This window comes from Charadrius vociferus, unplaced genomic scaffold, assembly GCF_000708025.1.
Source record: "Charadrius vociferus isolate BGI_N301 unplaced genomic scaffold, ASM70802v2 scaffold964, whole genome shotgun sequence".
NCBI lineage: Eukaryota > Metazoa > Chordata > Aves > Charadriiformes > Charadriidae > Charadrius > Charadrius vociferus.
The window spans coordinates 765,138-788,470 of NW_009647945.1; the positions used below are offsets into that span (position 1 = coordinate 765,138).

The 23,333-nt window shown below is 55.6% G+C and overlaps 2 protein-coding genes across 2 annotated transcripts in view; one reads left to right on the forward strand and one right to left on the reverse strand.

Annotated features, from left to right (window-relative positions):
- Nucleotides 1–515: 515 nt before the first annotated feature.
- COG4 (component of oligomeric golgi complex 4) lies at nt 516–14,701 on the forward strand. The gene is given in 19 exon segments (XM_009883253.1): nt 516–594; nt 1,301–1,415; nt 2,150–2,324; nt 2,937–3,130; nt 3,614–3,719; nt 5,012–5,169; nt 5,738–5,796; nt 7,156–7,289; nt 7,823–7,941; nt 8,299–8,465; nt 9,138–9,303; nt 10,803–10,865; nt 11,319–11,388; nt 11,391–11,416; nt 12,944–13,036; nt 13,327–13,410; nt 13,721–13,822; nt 14,175–14,303; nt 14,567–14,701. Coding segments are annotated over 19 exon segments (2,118 nt in total). The 5' UTR covers nt 516–571.
- A 1,430-nt stretch (nt 14,702–16,131) lies between these two features.
- The window catches only part of FUK (fucokinase), a 12,577-nt gene continuing 5,375 nt past the window's right edge, over nt 16,132–23,333 (reverse strand). Inside the window, exons 2-22 of the mRNA XM_009883270.1 lie at nt 22,805–22,855; nt 22,584–22,709; nt 22,310–22,382; nt 21,940–22,037; nt 21,710–21,790; nt 21,501–21,620; nt 21,159–21,300; nt 20,782–20,909; nt 20,578–20,679; nt 19,961–20,131; nt 19,820–19,887; nt 19,363–19,658; nt 18,909–19,119; nt 18,647–18,813; nt 18,314–18,541; nt 18,022–18,165; nt 17,783–17,902; nt 17,521–17,708; nt 17,225–17,324; nt 16,468–16,691; nt 16,132–16,248 (exon numbers count right to left, since the gene is read on the reverse strand). Coding sequence (XP_009881572.1) covers nt 16,132–16,248; nt 16,468–16,691; nt 17,225–17,324; nt 17,521–17,708; nt 17,783–17,902; nt 18,022–18,165; nt 18,314–18,541; nt 18,647–18,813; nt 18,909–19,119; nt 19,363–19,658; nt 19,820–19,887; nt 19,961–20,131; nt 20,578–20,679; nt 20,782–20,909; nt 21,159–21,300; nt 21,501–21,620; nt 21,710–21,790; nt 21,940–22,037; nt 22,310–22,382; nt 22,584–22,709; nt 22,805–22,855 — 2,955 coding nt within the window. The remainder of the gene's footprint in view (nt 16,249–16,467; nt 16,692–17,224; nt 17,325–17,520; nt 17,709–17,782; nt 17,903–18,021; nt 18,166–18,313; nt 18,542–18,646; nt 18,814–18,908; nt 19,120–19,362; nt 19,659–19,819; nt 19,888–19,960; nt 20,132–20,577; nt 20,680–20,781; nt 20,910–21,158; nt 21,301–21,500; nt 21,621–21,709; nt 21,791–21,939; nt 22,038–22,309; nt 22,383–22,583; nt 22,710–22,804; nt 22,856–23,333) is intronic.

Consider the following 23,333-nt stretch of genomic DNA (forward strand, 5'->3'; position numbering starts at 1 on the left):
GGACGGGACGGGACGGGACGGGACGGGACGCGACGCGACACCGCTGAGGGGGTTCGCTGCTCCAGCCCCCTCCGGCCGTTGCTGTGGTGACAGGGAGAGCGGGTGACTCTCTGTCACGGCCCCCGTTGTCGGGATCTTTTCCGGAGATATTAAATAGGGGCTCAGCCGTCCCTCGGGCCCGGGGGGAGGGCGGTGTCGCCTCCGTGGCACTCGTGTCACGGAATCGTGAGCGGATCCCTGCGGATTCAGGGTCCTCGTGCGCTGAAAGCGTGGCCAAGGGAGGGGTTTGTGGGTTATGTGACTTAAAAATTGTGTGATGAGGTTTGTGTTGCTTTGGAATGGCATAAATATAAATACTTACAGGGTTAAAATGAGAGTTTAGGACGGATTTAACTGTCGTATGAGCCCTTGGAAGTTGCTTTGGTACTGCGTGTGCTTGACTTGGATGTAGAGGCTCTGATAAGTTGCTGGCCTGAAGTCACACAAGATTTCCTTCGTTCTTTTCTTTCAGAAAGTCGTGCAGGAAGAGCTGGATGCCCTCCTGGAACAGCAAAGCACCATAGAGAACAAGATGGTTGCGCTTCACCGCATGGGGTTAGTGATCCCCCACCCTCTCCCCGTCTTTCTGCTTCCGTGCGCTGTTCGGTACCTCCCTGCTTACTGCATAATGTGAAAACTCGTTTCGACATTGTAAGGGAAGCACATTCCTTCTCAGAAAACATCAGACTTTAAATCAGTTTGTAGTAGGGAGGGGCGGTTGGATTCTCATCCCGGTTCTTTCCAGCAGCACTAAGAGCGGGAGCTGCTGCGCCCTTGCAGTCACCAACCCGTTTTGGCGTAGGCTGAGCAGTTCTTTGAAGGTCTCACCCCAGATATTGTTAAGTTTCAGCATCAATGCTTGGATTGGATGTCTTGTGTGTACAGGTATGAACAAATATTACTGTCTCTTCGTGGTGAGCTTGTGCAGGCAGTCTGAAAAGTCACCCTAAGTGGCTTCATGTCTAGTAGAACTTGGAGCACAAATTCACAGACTTCATCTTCTGCTTCAGAAGTAGGGAGTAAAGCTTTCGTGGCTCGTTCATGCCCTGTCTGGTAGTGAGACAGTTGTTAATCTGTCTGTGCAGCCTCTTCCAAAGCAGTCTGTTTGATTTTGATGCTTTGCACCTGTAGGGGAGGCATGAAATGAGAGGCACTGTTGCTGACAGGAGCGATTGGCTTTGGAGGAAGAACTATCCTACTGTTACAGACCATCCGACTACTTAATATTTGCATCTCATGTTCAATTCACTTGTGTTTCCAGCCCTAATTTGCAGCTCATTGAGGGGGATGCCCAGCAGTTGGCGGGGATGATCACCTTCACCTGTAACCTGGCCGAGAACGTCAGCAGTAAAGTCCGCCAGCTTGACCTTGCCAAGGTAACTGGACTGATGGGGTCACCACCAAGCCGTATTCTGTCTGCTCGTGCGCTCAGAGCGCAATAAGAGAAATGTGCTCTTTTCTTCAGTGGGCTGGTGGGCTGGAATCTGCTTCCTTCTTTGTTTTAGCATTTTCTAGTGTTGTTCGGTAGTGGTATCTTGCTGGGCTCCTGCATATTGCAGGGTACAGGAGTAAATAATGCATATGATTTGCCATATAGTGGCTTGTCCTTCAGCGTCCCCTTCTGTCCATGCAGCTCCTGGTACAATATGGTGAATAAGCTGAGGTTAGTTTTCGTTAGCAGTCTTTTGACAGCTATGGCAGCACTGAGGACAGTGGAAATGGTCATTGTCACCCAAGAGTGGTCAGGAATCCGGGCTGTCATATTCTTTGTATAGAGAGTAGGCTAAGAGACATCACATCCCAGGGCCCAGAACAACTGCTTAAATCGAGACAGATGATGTGTGGGTGTGTCGCTGATCTCTGCCCGTTTGTTAAAGTGGAGTATGGCCTCTGAGGTCAATCTGAGTTTTGACAGGTAAATGCTGTTCATATTTTGGAGTCACTGGTCTTACGACGTTTTTTAAATAGGTTGGGGTTTCTGCTTATGTAGAGAACTATCGCTGCAGTCTGTTTTTTCCTTCATTCCTCCCCCCCCCATGCTGTTTTCTCATAATTCTCTTTCCCTGGTCCAGCCTGCAGCAGGAAGCCTGACTGGTTGCCTTTCTTGCAGAATCGACTTTACCAGGCCATTCAGAGAGCTGATGACATCCTTGACCTGAAGTTCTGCATGGATGGAGTTCAAACAGCCCTGCGAAATGAAGATTATGAACAAGCAGCAGCCCATATCCATCGCTATCTGTCTTTGGACAAATCAGTGATTGAGCTCAGTCGTCAGGGCAAGGAAGGTAAGTACTGTCTGTGAAGAGAAGCTGATAAATCACCTTTCCAGCTGATAACTAGAGGCTGCATGATTTCCCATGACAGATAGCCTCAGCTCCATAGGCAAAGCAGAAGATCTAATGCTAACCAGAGATCTTAGTATGTTATAGTCTAACATAGAGGTGAACGTTTTTGAAGCATTGTTAGGTTTGAATTATCGTTAATTGAAAGGAGAGCTCCTGGCACACCGCTTTAAAAGCATTTCAGGTGCTGACTAGGTGAAGGACACAATGTGCAGGACAAAAGAAGTGAGGGAGAAGGCTCTGTCAGGGGAACTGTTGCAGTGTTACAGTGTGCTATCAAGCAGAACAACTGGAAATGAAGGAGTAAGTTGCCTGATCCCTAAAATAAATTGTCCCGGTTGATGTGTTTGCATCTACCGTGCAAGACTGTGACATTAGCTGTGTGTACATCAGACGCATACCTTTGCCTGTAGGGGAATTCCAGTGTGCGTTCTGCCCTCTCACCCTAGGGCTGCACAGTGTTGGTCTCTCTGCTGGGGAAAAAAAGTAGCCCTTGATACGGTACTAACATTATGCTGCCACTTTTCCATTTTTTTTTTCTGTCCTTTTGACCAGGGGGCATAATTGATGCCAACCTGAAGCTCCTGCAGGAAGCAGAGCAGCGCCTGAAGACCATTGTCACGGAGAAATTCGACACAGCTATGAAGCAGGGAGACCTGCCCCAGGTGGAACGGTTCTTCAAGATCTTTCCTCTGCTAGGCTTACATGAAGAGGGGCTGAGCAAGTTCTCAGAGTACCTCTGCAAGCAGGTAACAGGTTCTGTGAAACATACTGTGACCTGTCTGGTCTCCTAGGGGAAAGCAAAACCCAGTCTCTGTCAACAGATGTTGCAGAAGGAGATCTTGGCTCTGGCTTGTTAATCTTAGAAACCAGCTCTGGTCTTAATTCATCTCTCTCCCTGTGTTTTACGCGCTGGGGTGGTCTTTCTGGTGTCTGAATACAGATCCTGTTGGCTGCATGACTTCTCCTTTGTGTCTTGCGCGTGGTGCTTGCTTAAAGCTCATACAAGGGAGCCTGGAAAGAGAAGAACAGGCTTCTACCTTTCCTTGATCCTTGAGTTTTCCACAAGAGAGGAAAGGATCCCTGTTCAAAGGAGGAACAGCGGCAGTACCTCTTGCAATGGGAAGGCTAGCAAAAGCCCGGGGCTCTATAGGGCAGGGGACAGAAGTCCGCCCCATGGGATGAAGAATATCTTTGAGTGGTAGCAGCTGACTGGTCCTGTTGTCATGCAGGTGGCCAACAAAGCAGAGGAGAACCTGCAGCTGGTGATGGGGACAGACATGAGTGACCGTCGAGCTGCTGTCATCTTTGCGGACACTCTGACACTCCTCTTCGAAGGTAATCTTCCTTTCTGTGCTGGTGGATTGAAAATAGTCCCTGATGAGATTGTCCCATCAATTTAAATGCTTTTAGTTCTAGCTCCAGGAGACCGCAAAATGCCTCTCTTCCCCTTTGAGCTATGGGAGTGTCACGCTAGAGGTACAGGGACACAACCAGTAGACTTTTTCCCAGCCAGGAGAGGGCGTTACAGTAAGCAAGCTTTCCTGGGTACAGCTTGCCCAGGCACAAAGCGAAGTTGCAAAGGATCTGTTGGCTTCCTCCAGGAATGAGACTCTTCCTGTTTTCTGCATCCTCAAAACAAACGGGCATTCCCTGAAGGCTTTTTTTCAGGCAAGCAGCTCTCCAGACAAACAAATCGGATCCCTTAACACTGAGCAGCTGTTGATGCCTCCAGGCCTAGCTCTTCAAGGAGCACCACGGGAGCTTGAAAGCAGAGAGGGAAGGGAGAGAAGGGAATATGAATGCTCTGTGGGAGTGTCGCCAAAGACAGTAATTGAGATCCCATGGTGATTAACTGCTTTCTCTATTAAGTCTGCTATAGTTCTAGGCTGGCGGCACCGCTGCCAAGTCACTCTCCCAGCCTGGCACCCTTGCCGCTATTGAAGGTCCTTCGAGCCGCCGAGGCTTTCTTGGCAGTAGTGTCAAAAGAGGGGGAGCATTGCTAACTCGGAGTAGAGAGTTTGGAAGAAGAAAGCAATCTTGGAGAGTTAAATGTCCTTGGAGATGAGCTTTTTCTCCAAGGAGGTCCTGCTTTCACTAATGCTTGCTCTCGTGGGCTTCTCTGTGACAGGTAAGAGCAGCGCTTTCCCTAGGCTGATTTTCCTAGCATTGCTCTTCTCCTGTAACCTGGTAGGTGCTGAAAGCTGAGGCTGGATTTGGATAGCAGTTATGTCCCCTGCCAGGTTTAGCTCGTTCAGCTTTCTTCCGTGGAAGCTTCAATCCTGGTGCCTTGCTGGGTAGGGGGGCAGCTGACACACATCGCGTGGCAGGAGCTCTCTTTAGGAAGAGAGATGGCTTCTACTCCAGGAGATTTACAGTGCAGCCTTGCAAAAGCTTGGAGAGGACGGAAGGTGTCATATGCAGAGAGAAGATGCCAGGGAACGAGGGGTGGTAACGACAGGCCTCTAGAGAAGCACTAGAGAATGGCTTGAGAGTCTGAGATGTTTATCTGGGGAGGGAATGATCCCTTGTTGAGCCCTGTCTGCGGACCTGTATAGCTCTGCTCTGGGTCCAGACTGGATGGGATGTCCTGTCTGAGTCTCCTTCTTGTGCTTCCCCTCTCCCTGCAGGGATTGCTCGCATTGTGGAGACCCACCAACCCATTGTGGAGACCTACTACGGGCCAGGGAGGCTGTACACCCTCATCAAGCACCTGCAAGTGGAGTGCGACCGGCAGGTGGAGAAAGTGGTGGACAAGTTCGTCAAAGAGAGGGACTATCACAGGCAGGTAGGAGGGGTGTGATACTGCCTGACGCAGCCAGCTGCGGCCTCCATCCAGCTCCATGGGGCTCCAGCTGCCACAGAGGTGGCAAAATTTGACCTTGTGTATCGAGAGAAGCCTTGCTTTACTCCATATTCACGCTGATGGCTGAAGGGGGTCCAGCCTGTAGCTATCCCTTCTGTTGCAGAGAAGGATTCCGTGGGAGCATGGTAAATGCACCCTGGGCACAGGATGCTTTGCCCTGCGGGTCTGTAGGGCGCTTTCAGTTCACCTTCCCCACTGGCTCGTTCCTGCACCTGCCTGTTAGGCGCAGGGCTGCCGTGACTGTCTCACGGTCACGTCCCCTGGTGCCTCTGTTGGAGTTCCCATCCCACTGCCCTTCCTGGCAGGCTGAGCTCTGTCTCGGAGGAAGAGGTGAACTGGTGCAGTTCCCTTCTCTGGCTGTGCTTCCTGCAAAGCATTTCTATCACCCCCTTGAGTAAGCACCTCCTTAGGCTACAGCACGAGAAGCGGCTGTTAACTCCAAGTCATCAGCAAAGACTTTGATGACTCTCCCTTTTTTTTGTGATTGCAGTTCCAGCAAGTTCAGAATAGCATGATGAGAAGTTCTTCTGCAGAGAAGATTGAACCGAGGTACAAAAAAACCCTCTTTTTGCTCTCTAACCTTCCACTCTTGAGCTGTTATTAACACTACTTAGCATTTAGATAACTCTCCTGGTTTTCCAGATGGTTTGTGACTACTAAAGCATTAAATCTAATTGTTAGGTGCCCTTCACTGCCCTTTTATAACGGCAGCTTCTGTGGTGGTGCTTTATTTTGCTTACTCGTTACTTTTAAGCCTTGCCCTAAACATCGCTGGAGGGCTGGCAATATCACCGCACACCAAGGACTGAGACTTTAATTGCCTGTGCCCACCACCTTTTGATGGTCAGAGTACAGTCCTCGGAGCCCAGGAAATGGAGCAGCTCCCTGGGCAGATAATTTTTGACAGAGTCAGGAATAAATTTTTGGGTCCTATTTAATCTGTACTGCTGCTGCAATGACTCTGTAACATCAGTTTCTCGCTAATGAACCAAAGTGCTTTCTTTTTCTTTTTATCTTAAGTATTTGTATAGCCATTTGAAAGTGCACCCAGCCCTTCTGGCATTGCATGCCTTGAAAGAAAACTTACCTTCCTCAAGCAAGATCTGTCTATGAGCCTGCATGACTAATTGTTTCAGCGGAAATAAAAAGATCCACTTACTCTGAATAACTGTCTGTGCATCCCAGGTTTTCTGAGCTTTTGCTTTTTCATCTGTAAAATAAAGATAATGGTTCCTTGTCCCACTTGTGTGTTGTGAGGCTTTGAGCAGGATTTGTAAAGTTCTTTTGTGCCCACTGATGAAAAAGCTGCTGATGTGACAGTCTTTTCTTTTTTTTTCCCATAGTCATCTCTCATATGAACACTGTGTTCTGCATTGTCACGTGCTTTTTTGCTCTCGCTTTTCCTGAGCTGTTGAGCTTAAACAGATTCTTCATCATTTTCAGAGAAACACATGAATCTGTGTCCAAGAGAGCATGTATGGACACAGCAGAGACCAGGCGTTTCCAGCACTGGCCATATAGGGCTCACAGCATCACAGCAAAACTGAAGACTGCCAAAGGTCTCTAGTCCAACCTCCCACCCAAAACAGGGCTAATTCTTAAGCTATATCAGGTTGCTTAGAGTCCTGCAGTCCTTACAGCTGTGTTTTTAATGGGGTTGTTCTCACGTCCATGAGAAAAAAAAAAAAAAAAGCTTCTCTGTAATGATTTTTTCAGGATGTTTTGATTGTATGTGCAGTCTTTGCACATACCAGTTATTCTGCTGAGCTTTGCCACTCGATGAACAGATGGAAAGGGTTAGGAGTCATCTCCTAGGAAGATAACAGAGAAGACATTACTTAACTGACTTAAATTAGTGCCTCTCCTTTTGTAGTTTTGCTGCCTTGATTCTTGCTATGTCCCTTCCAGGGAGCTTGACCCTATTTTAACAGAAGTCACCCTGATGAACGCCCGCAGCGAGCTTTACTTGAGATTCATCAAGAGACGAATAATAGCCGATTTCGAGGTGGGGGACTCGATGGCCTCAGAGGAGGTGAAACAAGGTAACATCTTGAATACCAATACTTGCAGGCACTCCGCTCCTCGCAGCCAGAAGTGGAGATATATCTGAGTTGGTGGCAGAGCGGAGTGACACAGGATCTGCAAAGAGGCTTTGGGAGCGCTCTGTGGGAGAGGATTGTGTAGCCTGGCCTCCCCAAATCTGTTTTCAGCACTGGTTGTTCCCTCTAACGGGGAAACCAACCTTAGGAATGACTGCAGAGCATACTAAACAAGGTCCCCAAAGAGAGGGAGGGCCCTTTGATCTGCAGGTACAGATCCTAAAGGTGGGGACCATAGGGAAAACAGGCTCAGGGTTTGGGTACTGAATCTGGAAATCACTTCTGTCACCTGCAGAAGTCAGCTTGGTAATATCAGCTCCACAATTGAGGCCAGTGATTTATTCCAGGTTGGGCTTTGCAGGCGTGTGTCTGTTGCGTGCTCGTGAGACAGGAGGCGAGGGGCTTAGGTGGAACTGCTTTCTGGCACTTGGTCCCTGCTGATGGCTTTCTTTCGGGTTTTTTTGTTTTGTTTGTAGAGCATCAGAAATACCTGGACAAGCTCCTCAACAACTGTCTGCTGAGCTGCACCATGCAAGAGCTCATAGGCTACTACATCACCATGGAGGAATATTTCATGAGGGAGACCGTCAACAAGGTAGGGCTCAGGCTGCTGCTTGCAATCGCCTGCGCTCTCTGCCAGCAGCTGAGACCTCTGCCTGTGCTCCACAGCCCTCTGCTGAGCATCCCTAGGCGGGGGAGATAAGTGCATGGCAGGTCTGCGGTTGTTGGGAAGATCTTTTGTTTCCCTTGGCCTTGAAAAGCAAGTGGTTGTTTCTGAACTTTGACTCCAGACACATACCTTGGAGTATCTTCCAGAGCCAGATCTTCTAGATCTATGGGCCACTGAAAGCTAGGTGCCAGTGCACATGTGGTGCAGTTCAGCTCAGGGTGAACTGCTCTGAGGGCACCTTCGGTTGCTGAGCTCAGGACACTAAACCAGCTTTCTTTGCAGGCTGTTGCCATGGACAGCTACGAGAAGGGCCAGCTCACCTCCAGCATGGTGGATGATGTGTTTTATATAGTGAAGAAGTGCATTGGGCGTGCTCTGTCCAGCTCCAGCATAGACTGTCTCTGTGCCATGATCAACCACTCCACCACCGAGCTGGAGTCTGACTTCAGGTAAGGAAAATATACCAGGTTCGTTGCAACTTGGCTACACCTCACATTCTGCAAACAGTGTTTGCTGTCAGATGGTCTTCCTTGTGTCCTTCGCCATTGAGCCTCTGGTTTGTCACCTCCGTGGAAGATGCTCGTCGGAAGCAGGGTCAGGTGTGGTGTGGGAAGCTGGAACTGGGCATATTTTTCTCGCAGTAGTAGTGGTCACCTGTAGGACGAACAGAAAAAGGAACCTCATGGCCCAAAACCCCTATGAGACCGTGTCACCATATAGCATTGGAGTGCTACCCTGCTTGATGGTACACGGTCACCCCTAGTTGTTCTCTGGGTTACCTGTGAGATTGCTTAGTAACTTGAAATTGGGGTGAGCCTGCAGAAATTGTCCTGTTTTTCATCCCAATGTAGGAGCGAGGAACTGTGACTGAACACAGCAGACAGCTGCAGGCAAGATGTGGGGCAAAGCTCAGAAACTGGGTGGTTGTGTTTTTCCTTCAGCCTTGTGTCCTTTAGATGCTGTCAGGAGATACTTGCCAGCCTTCCTTTGTCCTTGTGACGTTCCACTTACCTTGTTCAGGTCACAGTTCAGCCAGAGTGCTGTCCCTTGTCACAGAGCACAACTCTGCTGTGGCTTGCAGATTTTGCTCCAAACTCTGGTATCTTCTGCTTGTCCCGTAGGGAGGTTCTGTACAACAAGCTGAAGCAGGGTTTTCCAGCCACGACCTTCCAGGACTTCCAGAGAGGGGTGACCAGTGCCGTGAACATCATGCACAGCAGCCTGCAGCAGGGCAAGTTCGATACCAAAGGCATTGAAAGCACGGACGAGGCCAAGCAGTCCTTTCTGGTGGGTTTGGTGACTGGTCTGGCGTAGAATGAGTTGGGGTGAGGGGAAGGACAATGGGGAGCTCTTGGGAACGGGATTGGTGCGACTGTCACATGTTCAGACAACCTGAAAACCTGTTCAGGTGTGGTGGGTGGCCTGACTTTGGACGTCTGGTAGACGCTTCTGCCTCACCTCGTGTTTGTAGGGCTTCTACACCAGGCCTGTCCAAGTATGATCCTGTGACTGCCTCTTAGGCTGCTGCGATGGTGATTCCCATCAGGCTGGGGAAGAGTCTGTGCTCCTTTGAGGCGTCCATCAATCCTATTCTTCGCAGGCTCCCCACAAAAGCGGTGGGAGAGTGTCTCGTCCACACCTTCCTGTAGATGAGAAGGTTTCCTGGCCCAAGCTCAGGACTCCTTCATTCTCACGTATCAGATCGGAGAGTTTCCATTAGAGCAGGGTTGTCTGCTCTGCTTGGCCTGCGAGATCCCCCTGTTGCCTTCTCCTAACGGCAGCGCTGCACCTCTCTGCGTGCTTGCGCAGGCCAGAACATGGCAGTGAGCGTTACAGACCCCGTGGAGAGCATTTGAAGGGCCGTCGCTCCTGTCTTCTGCGGCGTAACACATCCTTTCCTGTGGGGGGGATGCTGTGTAGACCTTGCAGTGTGGAAAAGATCTGACTGGGAGAGCCAACGCTGGTTCTGCCCCCTCCTCCCAGCCGGCCCTGCTGTTTGAGCAGAGGCTCCGAGAGCGCCGGAGAGGGGTCGGCTCACCCTGACTCGTCTCCCTCTCCATAAGTTGCTGCAAACACCCAAAGCTCCTCGGGGCTTTCACTGTACGAGGAGAGAAGGCAACAAAGGGAGGAGGAGGGACTGAACTCTTCCGTTCCGTTAAATTCTTGGTTACAGCTTTCTGCAGTTCTTCAAGCAAAGTGCTTAAAATGTCAGTTCTCCCCGCGGAATTCCTCATTCCCCTGTCTGCGCGGACCGCAGCCTTATACTGACATTTAGTTCAGCTTCAGCAGGTACCGAACAGTCTGTTTGGTGGAGAACAGATACTTACCTGGCAGGAGGGATGCCGATTCCTCCTGCCTAGATACGAATCCCTTTCTGCCTCCCCTGCTTCTCTGGACACAGTGTATAAACTGTCACCTCCAGCCACTCCTGGTCTGTTGTTCTTCATGACACAGTCACAGAAAGTTGGGGTTATGTCCTCTTTTCCACCAGTGACTGGGGCTTCGCTGCAACATCGTGGGCAGAATGAGGAGGAAAAGAAGTGGAGTAAACTAACCCAGCCGTTGTCCTAGCTGCGGGTTCAGCACACGTGCTCCGTTACTGTAGTTCGGCTTCATGCAACCCTGTGAATCTGCAGTACTTGGATCACCCAGTAGCATCTCTGTCCCCTCAAATATTTGCATTCCAGCCTGGAGTGTGAACTACATGGAGAAAACAAGGACTTGGGGCTGAGGTGCTGGGAAATTCCGATGAATTCTACTTGGGGTTGTGTTGGTTTTTTTTCCAGGTGACCTTAAACAACGTGGAAGTCTGCAGCGAAAACATCATGACCCTAAAGAAGACTTTGGAGGTGCGGTCTGGATTCTTTACTGTTTTTTCCGTAATCAAATCTGTAATATCCTCCCTTGGCGGGGTATCAAATAAACTATGTGCACTTCAGCTATGCCCAAATTCTTGAGGTCTTTGCCCTCCAGCCTTAGGAAAGCAATTTTGAGCTGGCAGAGCAATTTCCAGCTGGAAATACCAGTTCCTCCAGCTTGACCAACCTGGCCCAGGCCGGGAACCAGTACAATAAAACGGGTATCGCGGAGAGGTGGTGGTTCTCTGGTGCCGGACTAGATAGCCCCTGCCTTCCTTTCTCGCTGTCCTCTTCCCCAGCAGGAGCCAGCAGCCTCTGCCTTCGCAGGGCCGAGCGTTTGGCGCCTGTCGTAGCCTGCAAGTGTGCTGGTGGGCGGGCAGTGCTCGGCAATGTGAAGGGCTAGAAACGGCCCCGGCTTATTAATTTGGCTCTCTTCCCCTGCAGAGCGACTGCAGCAAACTGCTTAGCCAAGGCTTCGGGGGCGAGCAAGCGCAGGCCAAGATTGAGAGCTGCCTCCGAACAAGTTCCGGGACCTGCTGCAGGTGAGCGTCTTGCTGAGTTACTGCTGGTCCCCGGCACTGGCTGGCCGCTGTCTTCAGGGAGAGCTCAGGCAGGAATCATTTCAGCCCAAGGTCTGGGCCGCGTCTGGTTCCCGGAGCGCTGGGTAGGGGTGCAGGTGGGAGCAAATCCATCAGCTTTGAGGCGCGGAAACAGATCCAGCCCGTTTGCACAGCCGCACCAGCTGGCGGCTGCGGAAAAAGCAGTGGAAGCAGCTGCAGAGCCAGAAGGAATGTTGCTCCATTTGTCCTCGCTCAGCACGGAGTCGTAGTTGGTTCAGCATTTTCAGGAGAAGGAAATATTAATAGCATTTCCATCTCCTCCGTTCTCCCTCGTGGCGCAGCACGTTGTCAAGTTGTGCAGAGCCACCCTAGGTAACGCTGAAGGTAGAGAAGGGCTGCTCTTCTCTCGGGTTTCTCCTCCTTTCCCAAATGAAAATACTCCCCAGCATGGGGCAGAAGGCTCTCTGGCTAAATCCGCTGTCTCGTGGGGTGCACGCTGGGGCACCTTGCCCTAAAATGTCAGGGAGGGGTGCAGGAAGACCTGATACCTCCTGTGGAAGGAAGCCAAGCAAAATAGAATACTTTCAACCAGGTTTGCCATCAACTTTGTACTTCCCAGAGGGGCCAGACCATTTTTCGTTTGGCTTCGCAGTCCCGCTGCAGTCAGATGCCTTCAGAGCGGCATTGCCGGCGAACCCTCTTGAGGTTTGTGGTCAGCATCGAAACCGAAAGAGCTCATCCGTAAGGAGTAAAAGCTCTCCGGTCTCGCGCTAGTGCAGAATTAAAACTGGCTGCAAAGCAATCAAGAGGCTGAGCAGCAAGCTCCTGCGCTGCCTGAGTCACGCGCCCGTTGAATTTGCCTTGGAAAAGGGCAATCGCCAGCAGGGCCTGCTCAGAAATGCCAATTGGAGTTAAAAACTTGCATCAAACGCCAGGCAGTGTGGGTACCTGAATAGCTTCATGCTGGGTGAGCTTTCTTGACGTCTTGCTGAGCCAAAGGGGGGTGGTTGGCAGGAGAGGGCTTTCAGAGAGCTCTCTAGCATCGAAGCGGACAGAACAGCCTTCGCTGACAACCTCCCGCTCAGGGGAGGTGGCGTGCGCTGGGGTTATGATTAATTCAGGGAATTAACTGCGGTTACAGCTTTTATCCTCCTTTTAGCTTCTCCTACTGAGCTGTGCTGCACTTGGGGGTGGGAGGCATCAGCCGAGTGCAATCGCGGTGCCCTCCCGGCTGGCGCGGAGCGGGAAGGCTGGTGTTCCGCCTCCTTTCCTACCCTGGTGGGATGTGAATCGAACGCCTCGCTCCTGCTGGGAAACCTCTGTAGCAGGGTTGGGGAAGCACGAGACCTTCAGCCCAGGCTGGAAGAATCTGGGACTTCTGGGTTTGGTTTCCCCAGCTCGCAGTGAGGGTGTGAGGCAGCATCAAGGCAGCCTGGCTGTAAAGGTTGTGTGTCGTTGGGCCTTAGCTGTGCTCAGTCACTCTCCTCTCCTCTTTCTTGTCCCCCTCAGGAAGGTCTCAACGAGCTGAACAGCACGGCCATCAAACCCCAGGTGAAGCCCTGGATCAACCTCTTCCTCTCCGTCTCCCACAACATCGAGGAGGTAAGGCTCAGCGTTCTCCGCTTCCAGCCGTGCTTCTGCACTCTCCGTCCTCTGCAGTCAGAGCAACTGCTGTCTCATTCCCCTCAGTTCTCCGCTGTTTCCTCGGCACAGAGCGACAGTAAAACACCCAGAACTTGCTCTGCATCTGAGCCTGAGAAGGGCCGTTTGGCTAGAGAGGCGCTCGAGAAAACGCAAGGGCTGCAGCGCCGCTCCAGGAGTGACCTCCCTCCCTATCCTGCAGGCGGATTGCTGCAGTTGCATAAACAACCCTTTTTGTATTTCAATGTCAGGAAGAGTTCAGCGACTACGAAGCTAACGATCCATGGGTCCAGCAGTTCATCGTCAACCTGGAACAACAGATGACAGAGTTCAAGGTGAGAGAGTGGGACGTGACGGCCTGCCAGACCTCCGTGTGGCATCTCCCGGCTATTCCCCTGCGCTGGGGAACGGCGGAGAGATGTCCTCCGGCGCCTTGCGGGGCTCGTAGAGATCCATCACCCCCCTTCTCCTGCAGTTTTCAAAGCCTGTTCGCAGGACCAGCGTACCTGGATCGCTTTTGCCGGTGCTTTCCGCTCGCTGAGCGTGCAAGCGATGGGTCTTTATTTGAAAGCTGTCAGAGGCTCGGGTTTTGTGGAGTTGCGCTCGGTTCTTCCTGACAAGAATGACACAGGTTTCTGCTTGCAGGCTGGGCTGTCTCCCGTGATTTACGATACCCTCACTGGTCTCATGACCAGTCTCATAGCCATCGAACTGGAGAAAGTGCTGCTCAAATCCACCTTCAGCAGGGTAAGCAAAACACTGTCCTCTCACCTGTAGAGTCCCTCCCACCGCAAAACTCGTTACCCTCCAAGGGATGGGGCAGGGCAGAGGCAAATGAGCCTCAAAGAAGCTCTGCCACCCCCGGTGCCTAGCTCAGGGAGACCTTCCTTGCTTTAGCACACACAGGGGGAAAGCACATTTGGGGACAGGGCTGGGAAAATAAGGGGGGTTTTGAGGTGGGTTGAAACGTAAAGTAGTTTAACCTGCAGTAAATGGTCTAACTGGGACCCTCCCTCTCAGAGACCTTCCCCTGCCCCCCCCCCCCCCCCAACCCCTGTGCCCGCTCGGAGAGTTGACAGAGCTCCCTCGGTCCCCACAGCTTGGCGGTCTGCAGTTTGACAAGGAGCTGCGGTCTCTCATAGCCTATCTCACCACAGTCACCACCTGGACTATCCGGGACAAGTTTGCCCGTCTTTCCCAGATGGCCACCATCCTCAACCTGGAACGGGTGAGCTGCGCGTTGTCTGCTTTTATTGGTGGGGGGAGGGATTGCAGGAAGCCCAGCTGGGCTCCACGTGGATTTTCTAGGCTTATCCAGATGTTGTCACCCCTGTGGGGTAGGGAGAAGCTGGAAAAGTCACCCCACGCCTGAAAGGTGTTTGCCTGCAGGGGGTTAGCGGCAGGAAATACTGTGACGGTAGCCGGAGTTTGAACACACCTGCGAGGGCAGATGGTGTTGAGTTGTCTCCTACAGCTCTCCCCTTTCTCCAGGTGACGGAGATCCTGGATTACTGGGGCCCAAATTCTGGCCCACTCACCTGGCGCCTTACTCCTGCCGAGGTGCGGCAGGTGCTGGCTCTCCGAATCGACTTCCGCAGCGAAGATATCAAACGGCTGCGCCTGTAGTTGGTCAGTGCTTGGCTCAGCACCACGCTGGAGGCGACGGCAGGAAGGCTGTAGCCCCGGGGCTGGCTGTTACGTGGTGTGGGGATGGGGCGATGGCTGCCCTTCCGCTCCTGGTCCTCGGAGCAAATGGCTTTCCTGAGCCTGGGAAGAAGAGCCGCCGTCCTTTTGTGGGAGCAGAAATAAGGCGGCGGAGGATCTCTCACGTTGAGAGCAGTGTGACATGATGTCTGAAAACACGTGCTAGTCTGAGGGACGGGCTGTGTGCTATAGATAAAAAAAAATATGGGGCTGCACAGAGGGCTCTCCTCGTGCTGCTGGCCACAGGCGTGTTCTGTCTGTGCCACCAGTTTAAGGGTCAGCTACTGGAGTCCTGCAGATCCTGAGCCCTCCCTCTCTCCTGGTGGTGATGGGGACTGTTCTGTTGAAGGGAAAAGGAATGATTTCCTTGTGGGAAGGGTGCTTGGAAAATCCCTAGGGAAATGCTGTAGGAAGCGGGGCTGTGGCTGCTGGCTCGCTCTGCCCTGTACAGCTACTCTGTAAATAAACCTCGCCTGGCTGAGCAGCAACCTCGGGTGGTTTGTGCGTCTGTGGGCCCGCGGGGAGTTGGAGAGATGAGGGACAAAAGCTGTTCGCCATTTCTCCTCTTCTACCCTGTGCCACGGCCTCAAGAACATCTTCCTGCCTGCCCCCCAGCTGACATTGGCACAGCACGAACACCCCTGTGGCAGCAGCTGGTGCCAGCTCACTGCTTGGCTGCCTCCTGCGGCAGCGCTCCCCTGCTGTCCCCCGTCACCCAGGGCTGCGGAGGGCCACGACCGGCCACCGCGTGCAGGTTCCGCCATCCCCACCCCTGGAAGAGCTTCGCCCCCCACATTGCTATCCTGCGGTGAAGGAGGAGCCCTGCGAGGGACAGAGGGGCGGAAACACGTGGTGGGAACAAGGGGGTTTTTATTCAAAGAAACCGCAGGAACCAGTAACTCGCTGCAGAAATAGTCTCTCAGCACAGGAGAGGGACTTGATTCCGCATCCAGGAGGGACCTTGGTGCAGGAGCACTGCACACCAAAGGGGCAGCGCAGGCCCCTGCTGCTGGAAGAGCAGGAAGGTTCCTGCGAGGGGCTGTGTCACAAACGCTGTTCTCTTCCCTTTGGAGAATCATGAAAACCGGAGTGAAGCCCCAAAATCAACCTGAAGGCCTGAGCAGACTGTCCTTCCAGCAAAGCCCCGCTCCAGGGATGGAGTTCATCATAGCTCCTCCAGCCTCCATGGTTTTTGGGGCAAGTAGCAGCACAAAAAGGCCACATGAAGACCTAAGGCACCTGCTGAAGGAGCTGCCATTAAAGCAGAGGGGCTCTCCCTGCTTTGGAAGGCAGCTGGCTGCTCCCTCCCCTGCCCCGCGTATCTGCCAGGAACGGGTCAGGGCTGAAGACCTTCACACAGCCACGTCCTCTCCGGAGTGAGCACCGTCCTTCGGATCACGTCCCACAACCTCCACAGAGAAACCACCCGTGTCCACTTCGATGCTGTGGATGCTGAAGTTGCCCAGGCCCTAGGAGAAAAAAAAAAAAAAAAAGAAAGAGTTATGAGTTGGGACAGGAGCCAGCAAGGGACATGTTCTCACCTCCAAGGTCCTGGGGAGGGCAAAGGGGACAACAAACCATCTCATCCCACTCGTAGTGGGGCGAAACGCTCCTAGTGCTTGCGCTATATAGAGCGAGCTTCTGCAAGCTGCCTGCAACAGCGAACCGCCTGGGAGCCCACATCTCACCTCAGTTTTCACTAGAATTTGGTGCAAAGCTGCTTTCTGCCGAGGGGCTTTGGTTAAGACGTAAAGGAAGCCGCCGCCGCCAGCTCCCGCCAAGCACTGTCCGTAGACGTAGGGCCGGAGAGCATCCATCATGCGCCCGACGGCCAGCGGCTCGGACCCAGGGGCCATGCATTTCTTCTGCTGCCAGTAGCGCTCCAGACACTTGCCGATGAGCAGCAGGTTACCTGCAAGGGAGAAGATACTGAAAACTATTTGCCTTTATTTCTCACCCATCTGTCCCTGCTTCTCCCGCTCAGCCCGAGCTAAATTCCACCTTCTCATCTACCCGGCTTCTCCCAGCTCTGCCTGCTGAGCAAGCAAACCCAGCCCTGTCACGTTGCTGTGTATTTTTAATCCTCCACAGGGGGAGAATTCACTTGATTTAATGCTCCAGCTTCCCTCTGCAGCATCCCAGCAGCCAAAGGCCAAATGAATCCACCGCGCAGGCCAGGCATGGCCCCCAGCCCCATCACGGATGGCTTGTAGAAAATCAATCAGACTTAGCATGTCTAATCCCCCTTCCTCAGATTTACTCGAGCCTGAATTTTGGGGCATTGCCTGTAACGCGCCAGGGGAAGATTTGAAGCTTCTGTAGCTGCAAGAACCAGCACCCCCCCCAGCTTTTCCCCCCCTCCAGGGCTACACAGACTCTCCCCGGAGAAGTTTGTTTCTTCAGGCGTTAAAAGGACCGGCCTAGCCCAGAGAAGGGCGCTCACACCTTGCCTCAAGGCCTGGGCACACTCCTCAGCGTTGCTCACCAGCGCGTCGGCGTTGTGCACAGCGGAGGGCAGCCTGGCGTACCAGTTCCTCACCACGTCCTGCAAGAGGCCAGAACATCCCCGTCACCATCCTCCCGGCTCCAGCAGCACCCGGGGAAGTGGAGCTGCACCCGCAGCCTTAGGTGCCAGCTCCCGTTGGGGTGGCAATGCTCTGCACCAGCAAAGGGGACAGGACCGAAGGCTGCAGGGGGAGCAGAGACCAGGGCTGCGGCACCCAGGGGCATCCAGGAGTTACCTGGAGCAGGTTGCGGGCCAGGCGAGTCTTCCCCGTGTACACCAGCAGCAAGTGATCGTTGAGGGTCTGGGTAAAACCGTCGGGCACCGGAATCTTCTCCACCTCCACCCTGAGCGGCAGCTGGGCCTTTGACCTCCCGATTTTGATGCCGGGCACGAGCCCGCCCACCTGGTCCTGCCAACCACCGCCTGCAGGGCAGAGGGTCCTCAGCCACTGCTGGGACCCCCAACCCCATGGGCCGGCTGCTCCCCGCAGCCACTACCTGTCGTCAGCCTCTGCTCCAGGTGCAGCACGGCATGGATGAGCGACTCGGTGCTGGCAGCCTTCCCGGCCGCCCGGTACAACGACGCCATCGCTGCTCCTGCCAGGATGCTGCTGGTGCCTGCAGGGAGCACAGCGGGGACCAGGGCAGCGAGAGGGGTGCCCCATCCCGGTGTTGGCAGCAGGAGGGACTCCCCGGCACCAGTGAGGGACACCCCAGCCTTTTCCCAGCAGACTTACCAAGGCCAGACCCGTGGGGCAGCTTGGACCAGGTATGCACCTCAAACCCACCCCCAAAGCTTTCCATCAGCTGTGCCCGCAGGGGTTTCTGCGAGGGGAACTGCACGACCTGGGTGCAGATGAAGGCGGCTTTGAGCAAGGCTCCTGCAAACAAGAGGAGAAAGCAAAGCTGATGCCTGCTGTGCTACCTGCTCTCTCACCCCATTGTCCCCCTAAAAGGGCCACCATAGGGTCCGGACACCAAGGGGACATCACAGGGGACAGCCAGGCCGTGCGGATGGTGACACCTCACCTGGCGCATGTGGCTGGCAGTAATCCTGCAAGTGCTTCAGCTCGCGGCACACCAGCTCCACCGCCGCCTCGCCCTGCGGCGTCCCGCCGAGGCTGACGAGGCGCAGCTCGGGCTCGCCGATACGCCGCACCCGGGCGCCGATGGGCCGGCACCCATCCACCAGCACCGCCACATCCACCACGGCCCCGCCGTGCTCGTACGTGATGGGGGGGGTGTCGCTCCAGCCGCCTGCCAAAGCTCACCATCAGCCCCCCCGCAGCACCCACACTCCTTTTCCCCCCAACACCACAGGGGGGAGACACGGATCATCGATCTGGGGGGAGATACACTCACCGGAGAGATCCAGACGGGCTGGACACACCACCTGCACCCAGTGCCCCAAGGGTGGCAGCTCCGCCTGTCCCACGGTGACAAACTGGCACGAGGACATCACCGCCTGCCGGACGAGGATCTGCTCGGCTCCCTCGTAATGCCGAGCCGCTCTCACCAGCAAAGCCGGACTGGGAAGAGAAGGGTCCTGAGCATGCTGCCATGGCTCCCCAAGCATGACAACACACGGGATGGGGCAGCAGCCGCTCACCAGCCCCAGCCTCACCTGCTCATCCACTTCTGCCGCTCGGTGGCCAGCTCCCGCACACCGCCGGCGATGTCCCCGCTCTCCAGGCGCCCGAAAGCTGAGGCCCACTCCCTGTTGGCAGCGGGCCCGCTCCGCAAGCCCCCTTCCCCTTGTGCCATGCAGCCCAGGACCTCGGCGATGCAGGCGAGCGCCCGGGCTGCAACGCCAGCATCACCGGCTGTGGAGGCAACTAGAAAATAAAAAGAGGCTGTAAAGCCACAGCCAGGCTGCAGGTCACCCCAAATCACCCCTCTTCCGCGATAAGTCAGCTCCAGGAGAGAGGGACTCGCATGGCTTGCGCCCACCCTGGCTTGTCAGATGCCCTGGGGGTGCACCCTCATGGGTTCTTGCAACAAAAAGGGGGCACTGGAGGGGGCGGGGAGCACCAAACAGCTCCGATAGCCAAAACACAGCTCGCATGAGCCCAGCTCACCCTCATCCAGCGTGCCCAGCACAGCCTCGTGGTAGCCCTCATGGACGGCGCTGCGGGCGAGCGGCAGGAGGCTGCTGTCCTGGCGCCCCAGCAGCACCCGTCGCACCTTGCGCTGGCCCTGCAGGAAGAAGAGGGCCCGGCGGGCCCCCAGCTCGGCTGCCTTGTCCAGGCAGGGCAAGCAGCCACACACGTCCTCCAGCCCCAGCGCCTCGCGGGCGTGGAGCACTGGGAAGAGCCGGGCGCTGAGCAGGCAGCGGCTCCTCCGTGGCATCTCAGCGTCCCAAAGGTCCCCTTCCCTGATGGAGGGAGAGCCTGTCAGCACCACACTGGGGCTCCACAACACCTTCCAGCAGGGGAGCCAGGACATGGGATGGATTAGGGTGGCCGTGACACCTCCCACTGCAGCCATCCCCAGGGGAGGCAGGTCTGTTGTCCCGTCCTGGCACGTAGCACCTACCGTATGCCTGTCCGATGGAAGAACTCAGCCCAGGGCATGTTCAGATAGGTGGCCTCTTCAGCAGGGCTCTGCAGGGGGACAGAAGGACTAGCTACAGCCCGTCTTCACAGGGAGCCTCATGCCACCTCGCCACCCCCATACCTGCCAGTCGTCGAGACGGCCGGTGAGAGTGAACACACGGCAGGGCAGGTCGTGCAGCCGGACGTGGTGTCCCTGCAGGACAACATCACGCAGGGGACAGCCCCGCAGGGCTGGTGAGGAGCCTGTGGAGAGGCCTGAGAGGACGCAGCCAGGACCAATCTCCAGGGGACCCTGTGGAAGATGCAGCAGAACCCTGAGTGGCGTGGCTGGCCCCAGAGCAGCCCCCAAACCAGAGCCAGATCCCGACCTCGGAAGGGGACAACCACCCCAGGAGACAACCCGGGGCCAGAGGGACACACTTTGCTTTGTCACGGGGCTGCAGGGACACGGACTGCCGAAATTCAGGCCAGGTGACAGCCTCCAGGGGTCACAGCCATGCCAGAGCCAAGGAGGGTCTGCCCTGCTCCCCAGGGAGGGACAGCCCAGCGATGACAGCCTCCTCCCCTTGCCAGGGGAGGGTGACAGCCACCAGGGTCCCCAGCACGAGCCAAAAGGCAGCCCCGAAGAGAAAGCGCACCCCAAATCTTACAGCCACGGGTCCGCTATCCCAGCCAAGGCCACTCACCCTGCTGCCCATTCAGCGCACTGAGGACTCGGGGTCACCCTCAGCCACATACCTGGAGGTGACAGTGCTGGATGACACTGCCGGCCGCCAACCGCACGGCTCCTTCCAGCAGGCAGTTGGTGACCGAAGAGCCGTCCTCCAGGAGACAGGGCTGCTGCCGAGGGCACAAAGGCACGTGGGACCTGGGTCAGGCCACGCAGCCTGGAGCAACCCCCAAAAAACACGCATGAGCAAGGCTGGGGATGGAAGTACGTACGTCCACGTGGGAATGGGCTGTTTTGCAGAAGCGGAGGTGACTGGCAGAGCCGGGCAGGAGCGTCAGGCTGCGGATGTAGTCGCTCGCAGAGGTGGTCATGTAGTCGTAGGACGCGTCAGGGATGCAGGCTGTGGGGGAGGCAGGAGAGCTGTCAGCGCATCGATGGCAAACATTGGTGTCTCTGACACCCGTGGGAGCCACGGGCAGCCAGGCTGAACATCCCCCAGCCAAAGGGGTGGGGAGAGAAGACCTGGGGACCTGCAGCAGCAGGGAGAAACAGCCGGGCGCCAGGCTCCCACCACCCCATTTCTCCCCAGGCAGGGGAAGGGAGCTCAGGGATGGGTCGTGTCGCGTGTGCCTACCACAGCATCGCTCACCCATGCTAAGGGGGAAGGCGCGGAGAGCCGTCCACAGCACGGAGCGGGCGCTTCTCACGCTGGCGTCACCGCCACCCTTCAGGAACTCCTCCTCCGTCATCCCCCCTGCCATGCACAGCACGATGTCGAAGAAGAGGGAGAGCTGGGGAGAGAAGGGACTTGTTAGGTGCAGCCGGGCTGGCCGGGGCAGCCACCCTGACCACCACCCTGCCATTTGGTGTTCCCCTCCCGCCACCTCTCCTGCCCAAATCTGGCAGCACAGGAGTAAACAGGTCCCACAGAGATGCCCAGCAGCAGCACCCGTGGGGCGAGAGGTCCTGTCCCCCGCGGAGGGGCTGTCACCTGGATGGGCGGTGCCCCCGAGTCCAGCCCCATGTAGGTGCAGGCATCCAGAGGAGGGATGACGTGGGTGGCCAGAAGCTGCTCGGCAGCATCCGAGGAGAAGAAAACCACCCCGCAGACCTGCCAGGGCACAGCGGGGCTGAGGCCACAGCCACGGTGACATGAGGGACAGGGCTGGCAGAGCCACCGATGCCCGAGTTGTGCCGTACCAGTGGGACGGTGCCATTGGGCCCCGCGCACTGCTGGATCTGGGCCTCCGTGCCTTTGTAGACGATGTTGCGCACCAGCCCCTGGGAGCGAGATCACCCTGATGAGCTCTTCAGCGTGCCCCAAGGCAAGCAGCCGCGGCAGGGTTGGGACCTCAGCACCCCAGGGACCAAAGTGGTAGGCAACCCTGCGCCTCCAAGGGATGCCCCTTGAAGGGGAAGCTGCTCCTGACCTGCTCATCAGTGAGATAGACGCCATGGTTCCTGGCATACGCCTGGCTCCCAGGCACTGCGATCACTCTGACGCCCTGGAAGCCGTCCCAGTCAATCCCTAAAGTAACAGACATCAGTGCTCACTGGGGCAGCGAATATACCTGCACTGGGCACAGCTGCCTGAAAACAGGGCCCACGGCAGAGGTGGTGACAGCAGCGTCCAGCCTCAACCACGTTGCTGCCGGCACAACGGATGCTCCCAACCACACACGGGTCAGCAATGCCCGAGCATCCACACTATCACAGGACAGTGGCACAGGCTGAACCAGCTGCACTGACCCCTGTTCCAAGCCAACATGGGTTCTGGAGGCAAGACTAGCACCCACTCACCTGGTGCTGAGGGCACGGTGAGGAGCATGTCAGTGCTGCAAACCCACACACCGGGTGGGGAGCCCACGCAGAGCTGCCGAGAGAAGGGCCACATGCCCAGGGGTGGCACAGAAGGGGCTCAGCCCTCATGGGGCACCCAGCACTCTTCCCACTCTGCTGGGAGCCTGCTGAAGGCACCCCAAAGGCTTCAGGGGGAGCCGAACCCACCCCCATGCCAGGGTGCCCAGCGTCACATGGCAGGAGCCCAAGGCCCTATCCCGCAAGCCACACAGACCCGGTGCGTCATGGTCTCCAGCAGGCTGTCCAGGTTGCAGACCAGAGCTTCAGCCGGGGCACCGGGCTCCTCCACAGGCAGGCAGGTGAAGGCCCGACCACAGTCATCAAAGGAGAAGTCACGGCCCTGGTGGGACAGGGAACACGGTGGCAGGGAGGGAGAGGGTGTGAGGTGTCTCTGTGTGACAGAGGGGTCCCAAGCTGGGCTGCAGGTCGTCTCACCATGTGCAGGATGAGGATGCGGGCATCCCTCAGGACGTCAGAGGTCACCACCTGGGAGGGCAGAACAGGGGACAGTCACAAAATGAATCACAGAATGGTCAGGGTTGGAAGGGGCCTCTGGAGATCATTTAGTCCAACCCCCCTGCCAGAGCAGGGGCACCTCCAGCAGCAGCACAGGACGGCGTCCAGGAGGGTTTGGGATGGCTCCAGAGGGGGAGACTCCCCCACCTCTCTGGGCAGCCTGTGCCACTGCTCTGCCGCCCTCACAGCAGAGAAGGCCCTCCTCAGGTGGAGATGGAACTGCCTATGGTCACCTTTGTGCCCGTTCCCTCTTGTCCTGTCACTGGGCACCACTGGAAACAGACTGTTCCCATCCCCCCGGCACCCTCCCTTGAAGGATTGATCAGCGTTGATAAGATCCCCCTCAATCTTCTCTTCTCCAGAGTGAACAGCCCTAAGTCCCTCAGCCTTTCCTCAGCAGAAAGATGCTCCAGTCCCCTCATCAGTCAGCGGGGACGGGACATCCACC